The following is a 14146-nucleotide window of genomic DNA, read 5'->3' as shown; positions in this document are numbered from 1 at the left end:
ATCCCTGCTAAAATATACCAAGGAAATTTATTTGTGTTGACAAAGTTATTCATTTAATTTTTTGATAACTTTAGACATGTTTTCAAAAACTTTCTGATGGCTGCTGTTTTAGCTGACTGATCAACGAAAATGTGGTAACTATTATTTGTCTCAAGAAAGAAATGAACGTATACTAAACAACTCCACCTGCCAAAATTATTGTACTCAGAGGAGCTGGAGTAAAAGGAGTCCATCAGAGTGTGGTCAAATTAAGTGGGGGAAAAAAGGTTGTGGAAATAAAAGGATTTCATTTGGCATCTTTTTGTAATGTGGAAACTCTCAACTTCTAGACTCAACCAACTGGTAGGATTTTCACTGCCGTCAATCATCATAGCAGCTTTTTGACATCTCAGAGAACAAAGCTACATGTACAGGTTAAGCTTGCAATAAGCTTGGAAGGTGATGTTCTTGCACTAAGATTGGAAGATGTTATACTGTATGTTTGAAATGATGAAACTAATGTATTTATGCTGCATTGTGTAGATCCTGGCAATGCTTGGTGAGCAGTTTATGGTTGGGAGTGAGGTCTGTGGTGCTGTGATTTCAGTGCGATTCCAGGTAGTTTACTTGTAGTTCTGTGGCTTTGCTGAGTACAGTTTGAGTTACTCTTGAAAGTACACTACAGCAATCACCAGGTAAAAGAAAAGGGGTATACATGCGGTGTATACTTTAATAATGGACATTATTTCGACTGTCATATGCCAAACATCATGTCACTCATAATAATATTTTATCTGGAAGTAGAAGAATGTTTTTTGAATATTTTTTGAATAGATATTTGAAAGAAAATTTGCCCTGGGTGGGATTTGAACCCACGTCACCCCACACTAGTCGGGTGTGATAACCACTACACCACCGGGACTTATAGCCATGCTGGCAATGCAGTAATCAGAGGTGTGATTCACGTGGTTTGGGGATGTGGGCCTCCAGGGGAATTTTTCTTTTAAGGTGACAGGGTAGTGGAAGCCTATAATTATCTAATACACTGGACCTGTACCGTATGCTTTCATGATACATGTATGTACATATAGGTGCCCCAACTGCAACTTCAACTCCACCTCGAATAAGCGCCCACCCTGAAAACCCAAAAGGGTACTAGCCCAGCACAAAGTAAGAAGTTGTGTTCCAAAATTGGTTTTAGATACGGTAGTCAATGAACTTTTACTATGTTTATGATTTTTTATGATAGCATTGTCTTGTGGAGTGAAATAAAATATTGTTATTCCTTGTTTTCTTATTTCTCTAAAAATTGTCCTTGCTTGGTGTAAATGTTGGGAAAATAATAAGCGCCCACCCTCGAATAAGTGCCTACCCTCATGGGCCAAAATTAAATAAGCTCCCAGGGCAGTTAATCAAATAAAATTAATACGATACAGCTATAGGAACCTAACTAAAAGTGGAATTTTCATAGGGGTGGGGGTGGTGATCACAACCTGCCAAGAAACCTGGGGAGGGCTGTGAATGTACTGTAACTGGAAGAATGCATATAAGTTTATTGGGTACCCTGGGGCACTGGTGGCCTGTGACTTGGCTACTGCCTGGCCTGAAGAAAGTATCATTATATTACCTTCAGTTGTTCTTGTGAACATGTACTTACAGAATTGTTGTGTGCCTGGTTAACTTTAGGAAGACATTATTTCAATATGGAACAGAAATGCTGCTGACCAAGCCACAACAACACGAATAAGGTCAGTACCAAGTGCTGCGTATAAATAAAATGAGAACAAGCTTTCAGCCTTGACAAAGTCGAAACCAAAACTGCCACTAAACAGGCTAGTTTAAGGTCAGAACTACTCTCTACTGCTGCTGCTAACCATAAGTTGAGCTCTAATATTAAAATTGTGCCTTTGTTTCAGGGACACACTGAAAAGGGTTTTGAATTTACCACAGAATACAATCATGGAGTACAAGGCACACCAGAGCAGTCTCAAGTAAGACATCACATAATTTCGTTACGTTGAAACTCCCACGAGTGGGTACCTCTCTGATCAAAAAGTTTTGTTTTTCGAGGGTTAACTACTTTTTCCTCGTATTTGCAAGCCTTAGGCATTTCTGACAGTTAGAAGCTGATTTCCTTCCTTAATTAAAAGTACCAGTAAAAGTAAAACAAGCTTGGTTTTTTTTCCACAATTTTATTATTTTGCTGTCTTTTATGGAAACAATTTTTATTAATCTTATTTTGTTGTATTTCCAGGGACAACTCCAGTTTTAGAAATACGGATGTCTTCATGAGATAAACCTTCACACAACTACATTATTAGACAAAGACATCACAAGTTGTGGTTATTCCTTCATAACTTCAGTTCGTGTTCAAATAAAATCTATCATGTCGCGTTATTCAAAAGTTGTTCTTTTATTTGCATCCTTACTCAAAGGGCCACATCCACACAAGCATTTGTTCTTCTACCTTTTAGATGTATAGGCTAACTTATGTGAGCTAAACCTTAGTTTGACTCTTGACATACAGCAGTATGGGTTAGGGTACAGAGGGTACTGTAGTTGCAGGCTTGTTCAAAGTCACTTAAAGGGGAAGTATCACGCGAATTTGCTGTCATTTCAAAACCCAAAAATGTTTGTCTGTCAGCAGAAACAACGAAATAATTGTCAAGTTTGTTATAAATACAATCATCCCAGTGCAATAAAACTGTTGATTATTGCCTCTGGCCAGAGACAGAGTAGGCCGGTATGGATTGAAACTTGAAAAATATTAGGCTAATGTTTTTCAAGTTCTCGCATTTTTGTTTCCAAAATGCGCTAGAACAGGTCACAAGTTGTTCCTTTCAAGAATTGATTTGATTTCTTTTCTCTCGTCATTCTAGAATTATTTGGCAGCTAATTTAAGGTCTTATTTCATCATTTTTAACAAAAGATATCAAAAACCCCATGATACTTCCCCTTTAATATTTTTCTCTGGGAAAACAGAGATTGTCTTAGTACAACCCTTAAGGACAAAGTGCTTAAATTATGCACAAGTTTTGAGTAACGAGCTGGCCCCAGTTGTTCAAAGAGCAGATAACTTTATCCACTGGATAAGTCACTATCCAGCTTTTGGCAAGTTCTCCACTCAATCCCATACTTACATTTGTTTTACTCTATTCACAAATTATAGGGCTATCGGGAAAATCTTGCACACATTTTATCTGCTGGATGGCGACCTATCCAGTGGATTAAGTTATCCACTCTTTGAACAACGGGGTCCTGCTGTGAAAGTTTAGAAGGTTAGCAGCTTGAATTGGTGCAAATGTCTGAAAATTGAGCAACATTCATTTGCGGCAAACTGGCCACCACAATGTCCAAAGGCCTGTTCCCTCTGTGAAAGCCACTCAGAATATGCACAATATCATGTCATTTTTCTACAGAATCAAAATGACAACCGTAACATCTTGTGCATTAAGTATTTTGTATAGAGGCTTCTTCTGAAGACAAACAGGTAACATATGAAAGTTCACAACAACTGTTTTCCTGAGATTTCAAGCTCTCCGTGATATTTGTATCCGCTACCGATGTTTCATCTTGACAGGATGTGGGGTAGCTTGCAATCTTGTCTAAAAGCACCACGTGTAAAGTAGGGAATTCAGTGACGGTCTTGTTTGCTAGACACTCCTTTAGGGTTTGTGAAGTATCCAACTGATAATATCTACAAAACATACATGTAAGGCAGCAATTTTTAATTTACACTTGTGCTGGAGAATAAAATAGTGCAGTCATGTTGAGAGTACATGATTACCAATCTCGTATACAGTTCTTTGTTCATCATCATCATCATCATCATCATCATCATCATCATCATCATCATTTCATTTCCACACATGTATGTACCGTGTATATGTGTAGTGGGAAGGGACCTCTCCCCCAGGAATGGGAAGATAGTCCATGATCACAGGGTTACCCCCATAGTGCTTGTTAAGTTTTCTTCAGTTTATATTGTTTGCAAGAAGCCGTTTTAACATATACCCCTTGGTAGAGAGAGTAAACACTAGTAAGGACTCTTCCCTATGGAAACAATGCCTTAATAGAGTGCAGGCCTTGAACCATTGTCTGATCTTCCAGCTAAAAGCCAGGAGCTCATTTAGCTTCTTGACTCAAAGCTCAAAAGACTGCTTGGAATTCTTGAAACTCGACTAGTAGAGACTTGATTCTCAAGGTTTGAGGATGTGAGGATTGAGACCTGCAGGACTATCAACTTACATTTGAGTTGTAACTGTACCTTAGTTGGGATGCAGGTAGAGGCTCCACTTTTAAAAACACACAGACTCCTTCAACTCCAATTTCACAGTAATTCTTCAAACTGTTGAAAAAGGATACATGTACCTGCCTTCAGTATGCAACTTTACTTAGAAATTTTGTGACTTGACGTACATTTACTACATGTAGGATGGCAATACATGCATACATGTGCAATTTTGACTGCACATGGCAACATATAAAATCTTTTAAAAAAATGTGACGCTATGAAACTACTTTTAATAACAATAATAATAATAATAATAATAATAATAATAATAATAATAATAGTAATAACAATAATAATAAATTCTTAAAAATTGTAAATATAATTTATGTTCCCTAACCTTTGTTTATGAACAGGATCTGCCTGTTCAGGATCAATATACTTCTTCAGGACATCTCTGATAACTGCTAGCTCTGACACCCTGCATTTGGATATCAACGTACAGTAGAATACTTGATGCAAATTTTCAAAACTTGATAAAGAACTACTGACATGTATTCATATCTTCTTCTCCAGTGATATGTCTGTTAAAATATCGCACTTGGATCAAAAGCAGTACTTAGTAGAATTTATTTATTACCTCCCACCCGAAGATGGGATGTTTGTCCATTACAGGGTCTGGTATGTTATATCATTCTATTACTGACAACTCTTACCATCTATCAACATACTCCACACCAGCTTGAGGAAACAGCCACCGGATTCTCCACATTATGCACTTTGCGCTAAAACAACAGGGAGCATACTGTTAATAATAAATCAATTACTTAAAATTACTTTTCAATTATCGGTAATTTACAAGAGTAAAGAAAACCATTCACCTTCAATTTCACTCACAATCTCATTTAAAAATTAAAACAGAACTGCAATTTTTCAAGTGGTCAAGCAAATTGCTCAAAATGTCTTGACTCATATAAACTTACAGCTGTAAGATGGGGTAACATGTAAAGTGTGAACTTACAAATATTTAAATTATATGCTTTGAACAAATATAGGCCCCCTACCAGCCAATATGGGGACAGAGAATAAATCAAGTAAATTTAAAATTATTACATACATTTATGTTCTTCTGAGATGAGAGGGGTATGATTTTGTGACTTACTCTTTATTGAACTTTGATGAATTTTCCTTTCTTTTTGACATTCCAATAGGCATTAACTTTAAATTTACACCACTTTGCCTCGCCTTCCGACGAAGAAGTGAAATCTGAAACAAAAAAAAAAAAAACAAAAAAAAAACAGGTTCATGAAATTTATGTAATTAAACATTAAAGAAAGAAAAGAGACTAGGTACTATAAAAATGTTACAAGACAGCTGTTACTGTAAACAAATTAATACTTATTATTTAAAACAGTATAACACCAATGAAAGATAACAAGAAAGATCCCAAAGTCTGTACATGTGTAAGTTACATACAAGCAGAAACCAAGCAAATTATTTTAATCATGTACAGTCATTAGGCTCGATGTCCAGCCACTTTTGGGATCCCGCGTTCCTTGCCCCACACCATTGTTGGGAGGAGGATGATACTGGACTCCCAAAACGGCTGGAAATCGAGCCTAGTACAATCATGTGCAATCAATCAAGTGACAGTTTCCATCATATAAAGATCAATTCAATTGAAATCACTAAAAAAAAAAAGGACATATGTATGATGGAAAGAAAGAAAGAAAGAAAGAAAGAAAGAAAGAAAGAAAGAAAGAAAGAAAGAAAGAAAAAGAAATACACCTGTGCACCCCAACGCTTCCAGGATCTTCGACCATCATGTGCTGCTGTATATGCCAATCTATCCACATCCTCTAAGAATCTGTAGTCTATACATATTGAAAAATATTAATTGACAAATAATATATAGTTATTCATCAATGGATAAGATGTCAGGTATGAGACAGTACTCTTTTCTGCGATTTTATTATGAAGTATGAAGTGGAGAACATGTAGCTATGTCCTTCACAGATCCATGAAGTTTTCTTAGGATTAACAACTTTGCATTGGCCTTATGGGCAAGAGAGAAAGAGAAAGAGAGGGGGGGGGGGGGGGGATAAACCCAAGTTTTGGTGGGGCTGTTACATGTATGACAAAGTTTTTCAACTTGTCTTGGCACTGTTTGTGACAACACTTTTTTTCAGAGGATTATTTTTCTTCCTGGTCTTGATCTATGGTTGATGATATGAGATGCAAGGTCAGACAACAAAACGGATGTTTTGCTATCCCTGGCAACTAGCAAGAATCAAAATTGCTCCAATTCAGATAAAATTAAATTCCCAGTTGCCGACTGGCCCGCCGATGACTGATGAGTTACCGAACCAGTTAGGAAGAGTACTTGCAAAAGTAGCCCTGTGTTCTTTTGTTACCAAGTGTTAACAGTGTGCCTTTGTTTACAATTCAAGTGACTTTGCATGGTGTTGTTAGTCATGTAACAACTCCAGTTCAGTCCACAAACTTGAACGCAGTTCTTTGTCAGTGTATGTTATTTTAACTCATATAACAATAGTTACCTGATAACAAATCACTGTCTGTGTATTTGTTTACTGATACGAATTTTGTCTTGCAGCGAACTCCAGAGCACTGAAATTGCGCTTTGTGGGACTTGACGCATGCTAAGCTGATGAAAACAGAACATCAAATAAAACTCAGTTCTACTTTATTCACGACATTAGAACTCGACATGACCTTAAAAGCAACTCTTTTACCTGCACGTGCATCTTGCACAGCCAGGGCAGCGATATTTAGGATTACTTTTGCCACAAACTTCGCAGATCCCTTTGGCCACGTTGTCCGCCATGTTGTCGGAAATACGATCGCTAAGCATTGTGGATTTACTCAGAGTAGCTCCCAGTTTCTACTCAGGTTTTGCACGTTGAGATGTTGCAGACATTCTAAGGCTAGTCAATAGGTCCGAAGAAACGACAATCTCAACGTTCTGAAAGCCGGGAACAGGCTACGTTAGTTATTACCTGTTAGCCTCCGTACAAACGTCTCATTTCCAATTTGCTTTGTGGGGCAGAAAGCAAAGAAAATATGACAAGTCTACATGCCGGCTAATCAAATACGTGTATGTAAGGTCACACGCGCGGAGTACCCTGGCCACTGATGCCCGGTAGAGCCCGCATATTACAAAACGGGGCCAGATTGACCAAAGATAACCTACTTGGTCTGGATTAACCTCCTGCTAACGAAATCGCGTTTCCTGGAAAAAGCTCATGTTTGCGATAGTCGCTCTACGCAGCCGAATTATGATGCGTGTACTGTGTGAAGAGAGAGAAAGAACCGCCTCGAGTCGGACGCGGAAACCACCACACAAACTCGCTTCCATAGCTTTACAACGACGAGAAAGATTCTAAAATAGTTGCTAAAGTAATTCTTTCTTCGCGCAGGCTACGTAAACAAGAAGGACAAAACAGAACTTGCATTAAGTAAATAAAGGTTTTATTTTCATGTCCACGTGCTTATAAACCCTACAAAACGATTACTTTGAACGGTTTCACAATTTGGTAAAATAATACAAAAGGTGAAGATATTTTACAAAGCTACTTCAGTGATAGCTTCACGAGCTTCCAGCAAGTTTAAACATATACAAGATATGGTTTGTCTGATTGATGAGTCTGTTCGCACTGACGTAAACTGCTTCGGCCCTGAAAAAAAAAATACCAGAAAAAAATATATTAGGACTCATATAATCTGAGAGATCTCAAGGTTAGTGGCAACTAGGGTTGTTGTTATTGAAATCAAGTGTCAAATAGTACTGAGGGTACCAGCCGATCATCGATTATAATCGGTTACTGATGGCAAACAACTGGTGTTGCGATATAATATAATTATACTTAACGAATAATCAGTTGTCACGGAAAAAGGAATATTGATTTAAAGACACTTCCAATTTGGGGGCTTGAGCGTACGAGTTGTAGGTGCATTTTAATTTTGCAGCTAAGGGCAGCAAAAGAATGCTATAAAAGAATATAAATTGTGATCACAGTGAGTGAACTTTTTCTCATATCAACACTCGGTAAAAGTTGGGCGAACCGGACCAGCTGTTCTTCTCTCCGTTTAAACGGATCTCGGGGCTTTCCAACTTACGGGTTTTTCCTGGAGCAATGATCACCTCCTCTGAACCACGTTTTGTATTCGTTCACAGAAATATTGGCGTCCCTGTCTACTTCAAAATTAGAGTACAAGAAATGTTGCCATCTAACCTTTGATCCTTAAAGTACTGCTTTAAAGTATCGCTGAAATTTTTGGAGTATTTTACAAATTCCTTTTTGTTCCGCTCCAGACCCTGCAGAGACAAAAACAACATATAATTGAAAAGCACACAAGGAAAAGAAAAGTTAGAAATACGACAATTTAGGACGTAGCATTGATGTTAAAAATAGTAGAATTATGTGTGATTGAAATTTAAGAAATGCTCTTATTTACGAAATGTTGTTCATCAAGCCTTCTCTGAACACTCGAACTGATTCGATTCGCGCCAAACTTTTTACCTAACACTCTAGTAATTATATTTTGTTCATTTAGTTCATTTCACCTTTCTGGTTGGGGATAGAACCCATAGGGGTATGGAAAAATTCTATTGTTTTATTTTCTATATATTTCCACTTGCTATTCCTAATTTTGACTTAATAACGACGCGAAGTAACGTCGAAAAGTCGTTAGTTTTTTAAAAGCTTAAAAGTTTCTTATAGTTAAATTTTGCTGTGAAATGCTATTCAAAATCTCTTCTTATACGTGTTTGAATTAAGAGAAAAAATGTTTCCAACATTCTTTCCCAAATCGCGAGAATTTCTCGAGGCAAAAAGGAGAGAAAGTCGCTTCTCTAACGCAAAGCATTAATTATTTTTCAGCAAACTCCCCGAATCACAAAAGCTATATAAATTTTCTTAATAGTTGCCTTTTCGTTATTGAATATTCTCCCCATAATTGGGTAAGTTTTGCAAATTGGCAGTACTGTTCTGAAAGTGTGATAATTTCTAAAAGGTATATTTGGGAAAATGACTAAAACATCTTCTTTACTGCAAGTACAACGAAACACAATCTTTCAGGGAAGCAGTCAATTTAGACCCTTCCTTCCCCGGCCCGTCCCCACTACAATAAACATGCTGCTACATGTACACGTAGTTTACCTCTTTATACTGCGCCATCTTTCCAACTGATTGGCAGTTCTTAAAAACCTCATTTACAGCATCTAGTAGATCCTTTATAGCAGTTGCGATATCCCTAACAATGTAGAAATGTACACAATCCATAATTACTGAATTTCTGTCCATCAGAATCATTCTACAGTTGAACCTCTCCACAACGGCCACCTTGGGGACAGAAGAAAGTGGCCGTTGTGGAGAGGTGGCCGTTATGGGGAGGTAGGGGTGTAATATGACACCTTTTTTTTTCGGGAAGTACAACATGTTTATTGTGCCAAGTTCATGCTTACTGTAGCCTATAATGGCAATCCAATCTTAGATAATAAATACAGACAAAATACACATTAAAACGTAAATAATGTTTTGAATCAAAATGTTAACCAGACGAAACGAGCAAGGTTCGCAACATTCGCTGTATTATTGTAGACAATTTATGCTTACTGCAGCGTATATCATTAAAATGGATACAGAAACGTAATGTTCCGAAGACAAATGTCGATTACTGTATCAACTTATAAAAAAAGGTTTTTACAAAAAAGAGCTGTACTGGCCGTTGTCGAGAGGTTATTTTGGCAGTTGGGGACGCACTTTAGTGGCCGTTGCCGTTGTAGAGAGGTGGCCGTTGTAGAGAGGTTTAAACAAGAGGTAATGTATGGACTGTCCGCCGGGACAAAAAAAAGTGGCCGTTGTAGAGAGGTGGCCGTTGTGGAGAGGTGGCCGTTAGTGGAGGTTCGACTGTAATTGAGTTATGGGCTTCTCAAAGGGGCATGTTACTTTTCTTTCACAGCCAGGGTGACCTTTGATCACGGAGAGCAACTTTGTAAAAAACCTTTGTACTTAACCATCACCACACTTAAATATCAAGAGTGTGCTACAAGAATCCAGCCCGTCCATAGTGCACAATCTTTGCAACATAACATCAGTTTGTCTCACACAACATGATGGAGACAAAATCAGTCTTGGAGAACTCAAAAGTCTGGACCAAGTGTAACTCTTCTGTATCGTTAACTACAGTAACCTCAGCCAAACAGTAAAAATTTCTATGCAAAGCTGACGACCATTTTCCCAAACCAATGACTATGTAGTTATTTGTCATCATTGCTTCACTAGAGATGGAAATTTTCAGGAATATTGGGACTTCTGGGGCACTACCGTATGGTAACGTGAACTACAAAACTGCTTCGCACTTTGCAAGAAAGAGTGAATTCCTGCCACTTTCTTGTTCGACCTACTGAATGTAACGCTTGAGATGCCATTTCAACTACATTTGCGTCAGATCCTTTCAGCTCATCAAGCATTTATTATCACCAACAGTGACAACAACAGAATGACAATTAATGACAAATGAAAAAAAAACTTTATATTTGTCATTGCTGTGTATAGCCTTGAGCTGCCTACAGGACTCTGGCTCAGTGGGGGGAAGGACTGCCACTCTTGTATTGGCTTGTCCAACCACTGAGGCCGAGAATATATACCATTATCAAGACAACAAATTCAAAACAAGATTTTTCCAAACAAAACTAGCACCTGTGCAATTAACAGCCACAGTTCAACAAAGAAGATGGACTATTCCCGCCAGCTCCTGGGCATTCCAGAGAATGATCTTACTTCATTTACGTGCATGCTCACAACTTGTTGCCACTTTTACCAGGCAGCATGTGTTATCACACTTACTTTATAGTTTGGAGGAACTTTTGTCTGTTGCTGATTTCAGCTGGAATTTTTGCTAAGATGGACTTTAGGTCTGCAATTTAAACAATAACAAGGAAGGTAAGTTGGATGTAATGGCTGTAATATAGTTCAAAATGGAATTTCCAACTAACTAACTAACTAACTAACTAACTAACTAACTAACTAACTAACTAACTAACTAACTAACTAACTAACTAACTAACTAACTAACTAACTAACTAACTAACTAACTAACTAACTAACTAACTAACTGACTAACTAATTATTAAATTAATTACAATAAGGGCCATTTCACATGAGATGAAAAAGTATCAAGTTTCCAATTCACTGACTGTAAAATAATTATTTTCCATTCAAGAATATAAACATCAAACTACAGCAATATTTAAAAGAATAATTTTAAATATCAAGTTAAATTGAAATCACAGCAACTCAGTAGGTGGTTTCCAATTTGTAGTAATGCAATGCTTTAAAAAATAATAATTATTAATAATTTATTATCATTACAGCTGTACCATCATCATTACTTATCATCGTCATTATCCTTTGTTGTGGTGCCACAAGTCATTTCCAAATATTATGACTAAATGATACGAATGCAAAAATTATTATAGTGACAGGGAAGCCTGAACTACAAGCCTAAATTTACAGTACATTTATTTAGTTATTTTGATTTATTGTTATTTTTTTGGTGGTATAGCACAGCTGTGATAAGTGGCAAGCGGTCAATACAGAACTGTAGTGGATTGTTACCTTTAGCTTTCTTGGATAAAGAAGCAAACTCGGGTTCTTTTACAGTGAAGTTATAATCTGTGGATAACCAAACCACAGTTGATTAGACCTTCCACTCTGTCGATCATAGCACCTTTTCCCCGCACAAATCTTGAGTCAAACATGATACAATTCTAACTTTTAGCCAGTTGAATCTCCTCATGTGATGATTGCATACAGATACTATGCTGTAGCTGGTGAATTTCTCCATAAATGGCTTATATTTGCTTAGTCCAATCTGATACTAGGGTTTGAGGTAAAATTAAACTGAATGGTGTCAAAGAAGCTTAACCTACACAAGGATTTCAAGTAGCCAGTCATTAACTAGTGAAGGTTTCCCATTGGCTGCACTAAGGTGGCTGTTGTCTTCAATTTGTCTACAGGTCTAGTTAGGATGCAATGGGATTAGAACCACTGTTGTAGTATGAAGAAAAACAAACTGACCTTGACTGTTACTTGCTGCACACAGAAGGAGGATTTCATTCATGTTCACTGATAATGAAGCTGCAAGCAATAAACAACTAAGACAGTTAAAATCACAGCTGAACATTATGGCATGTGACTTGCAAATATACACTCTATAATACAAGTACATGTACATGAATGTACAATCTTGGGGTCAGGGTCATTCCGTGTATGTCACATGCCAAGAGTTCTGAACGTCCACGTCAAGTAGCCGCCGAAGTGCCTATGCCAGGAAAATGTTATACCGGCCATCTGTTAAACTCTAATTCCTACACCAGGAGAGAAATCCAAGATATTTTTGGAGAAAAACAGTTAATTTGAACGGTGGATGTTTTCAAAAAACCTAGGTAATTGTTCGGCATTATCTCTGTCTTAGGCCTCAGTATTGAGCCTCTTTACACCAAAGACAATGATCGTGCACCAGCACGCTGAGCAATTTGGAAACCATGCTGAAGATCTTCAGCGTATAAGCCCACATAAAATGCAGTCATGTCTTGTGGCTGAAGTTTCTTTTTGTTTTAAAATTTTTCACAGCAAGAAATGCACCCTGGCATATACATAGACATTGAGTTTGTACCTGACTTTAAAATTTCTCCAACAATTTGCTGTGTAACCCCTGGTACCTCTTTTTCAGCCTGACAAAAACAATCAAACATTTGATTGTAAATATACAGTATCTCTATCACAGTTGAGAAAATAGTTAAGTGTCCACTGTATTATTTTATCCCAGTGTTAGTTAACATGAATAAATTATTTCGAACCTTGGCAAAAGCAGCACGTAGCTTTTCAACAGCTTCTGTATCAAAGGATGGTTCCAACTAAACACAAAAGCAAGATGGAAGAAGTGAGAGTACATGTATGTTCAAAACAAATAAATTTACATTTTTAAAAACATAATTAAACTTATTAAAGCTTAGTTTTAAGCGTTACACCTAGGAACAACGTTGTACTATACTCTATAAAATCCAGTGGTATAACTCGAACATGAATTCTTTATAAAAACAATAATCGGCTTTCGATGAACTATAAATCAATCAAACAATCAATCATGACAACACCCAGAATAGCCAAACAGAGTAATCGATTGAGAAACCGGAAAATGAATTTTCCTGGCCAAACTGTTTGCTGGATTAAGCTTACCTCACGGAGTGCTGGTTTCACAATCGTTTCCAGCGCCAGATTGGGCACTGGTGTGCTTTCTTCGCCATCCAGCGCCATACTTTTAGCGTTGTTTTCTTTTTCACTCGAAGACTTGATCTTCCGCCATATTGAAAAGTGCTTCTACCCACAATCCTCTCGAGGTGTCGTTTTATAGAGTCCAAGCTCCAGCGGTTGTTGCTGTAGTGACGTAATTTTAGTGACGATGCAATGTAGGGGTGGGGTACCCACAAAATGAAAAATGTTTACGTGGATAAATGGACAATGAAAGATCAAATCCGGCCAGAAATATCGGCCTTGCATTTTAGCTAATAATATGGGTCGATTAAGACCCAAGACAGTTGGGTGATAATTATCCCAGTAATAATTAACATACATCGACAAGCTTATTATTGGTACAACAAGAAGCTGTATTATTTTATCCCAGTGATAATTAACATGAATAAATTATTTCGAACCTTGTCAAAAGTAGCGCGCAGCTTTTCATAATGTTAATTATCTGGGATAAAATAATACAGCTTCTTGTGGTACCAGGTTATAATAAGCTTGTCGGTGCAATTTTTAAATTGCTTAGTATTGCCGCCGGGCGACGACCACTTTTCCTGTATTTTTGTAGACAGTTTTCGATAAAAATTCTTGGAGGATGGAAAGTTGC

General features: G+C 37.4%; 3 protein-coding genes across 3 annotated transcripts in view; 1 reads left to right on the top strand and 2 right to left on the bottom strand.

The window, feature by feature from the left end:
• LOC146469765 (eukaryotic translation initiation factor 4E type 2-like) overlaps positions 1 to 2383 on the top strand; it is a 13652-nt gene extending 11269 nt beyond the window's left edge. The window contains exons 7-10 of the mRNA XM_085122917.1: positions 523 to 597; positions 1666 to 1727; positions 1896 to 1970; positions 2234 to 2383. Of these exons, the coding sequence (XP_084979043.1) occupies positions 523 to 597; positions 1666 to 1727; positions 1896 to 1970; positions 2234 to 2276 (255 nt within the window). The 3' untranslated portion in view covers positions 2277 to 2383. The remainder of the gene's footprint in view (positions 1 to 522; positions 598 to 1665; positions 1728 to 1895; positions 1971 to 2233) is intronic.
• An 858-nt stretch (positions 2384 to 3241) lies between these two features.
• LOC146469764 (box C/D snoRNA protein 1-like) lies at positions 3242 to 7092 on the bottom strand. The gene is made up of 8 exons (XM_085122916.1): positions 6964 to 7092; positions 6769 to 6875; positions 5999 to 6084; positions 5373 to 5476; positions 4927 to 4995; positions 4611 to 4691; positions 4247 to 4327; positions 3242 to 3676 (listed from the first exon to the last, which is right to left on the bottom strand). Exons 1-8 carry the CDS (start codon positions 7080 to 7082, stop codon positions 3430 to 3432), a joined length of 894 nt encoding a protein of 297 aa, XP_084979042.1. The 5' UTR covers positions 7083 to 7092; the 3' UTR covers positions 3242 to 3429.
• Positions 7093 to 7682: 590 nt separating this feature from the next.
• LOC146469763 (programmed cell death protein 10-like) lies at positions 7683 to 13633 on the bottom strand. The gene is made up of 9 exons (XM_085122914.1): positions 13474 to 13633; positions 13095 to 13151; positions 12911 to 12968; positions 12313 to 12372; positions 11851 to 11907; positions 11080 to 11149; positions 9391 to 9484; positions 8464 to 8546; positions 7683 to 7905 (listed from the first exon to the last, which is right to left on the bottom strand). The coding sequence occupies exons 1-9, from the start codon at positions 13549 to 13551 to the stop codon at positions 7818 to 7820; spliced, it is 645 nt and encodes a 214-aa protein (XP_084979040.1). The 5' UTR covers positions 13552 to 13633; the 3' UTR covers positions 7683 to 7817.
• Positions 13634 to 14146: the final 513 nt, after the last annotated feature.

The sequence above is a fragment of the Pavona decussata genome, unplaced genomic scaffold (assembly GCF_977016875.1).
Source record: "Pavona decussata unplaced genomic scaffold, jaPavDecu1.1 SCAFFOLD_119, whole genome shotgun sequence".
NCBI classification, from domain to species: domain Eukaryota; kingdom Metazoa; phylum Cnidaria; class Anthozoa; order Scleractinia; family Agariciidae; genus Pavona; species Pavona decussata.
Note: the sequence above shows the minus strand (reverse complement) of the source record. Positions and strands in the feature narration are given on the sequence as shown.

Bases quoted from the DNA above. Each gene is read 5' to 3' on its own strand.
- LOC146469763 (XM_085122914.1), bottom strand. From the start codon at position 13,551: ATGGCGCTGGATGGCGAAGAAAGCACACCAGTGCCCAATCTGGCGCTG. The intron at 12,373-12,910 runs GTACAAACTCAA...TATTGCTTGCAG, and splicing joins TGGAGAAATTTTAAAGTCAG to CTTCATTATCAGTGAACATG. The intron at 11,150-11,850 runs GTAACAATCCAC...TTTAAATTGCAG, and splicing joins TTTATCCAAGAAAGCTAAAG to ACCTAAAGTCCATCTTAGCA.
- LOC146469764 (XM_085122916.1), bottom strand. From the start codon at position 7,082: ATGCTTAGCGATCGTATTTCCGACAACATGGCGGACAACGTGGCCAAA. The intron at 6,876-6,963 runs GTAAAAGAGTTG...TGTTTTCATCAG, and splicing joins TGTGCAAGATGCACGTGCAG to CTTAGCATGCGTCAAGTCCC. The intron at 4,692-4,926 runs GTAAGAGTTGTC...ATCCAAATGCAG, and splicing joins GTGGAGTATGTTGATAGATG to GGTGTCAGAGCTAGCAGTTA.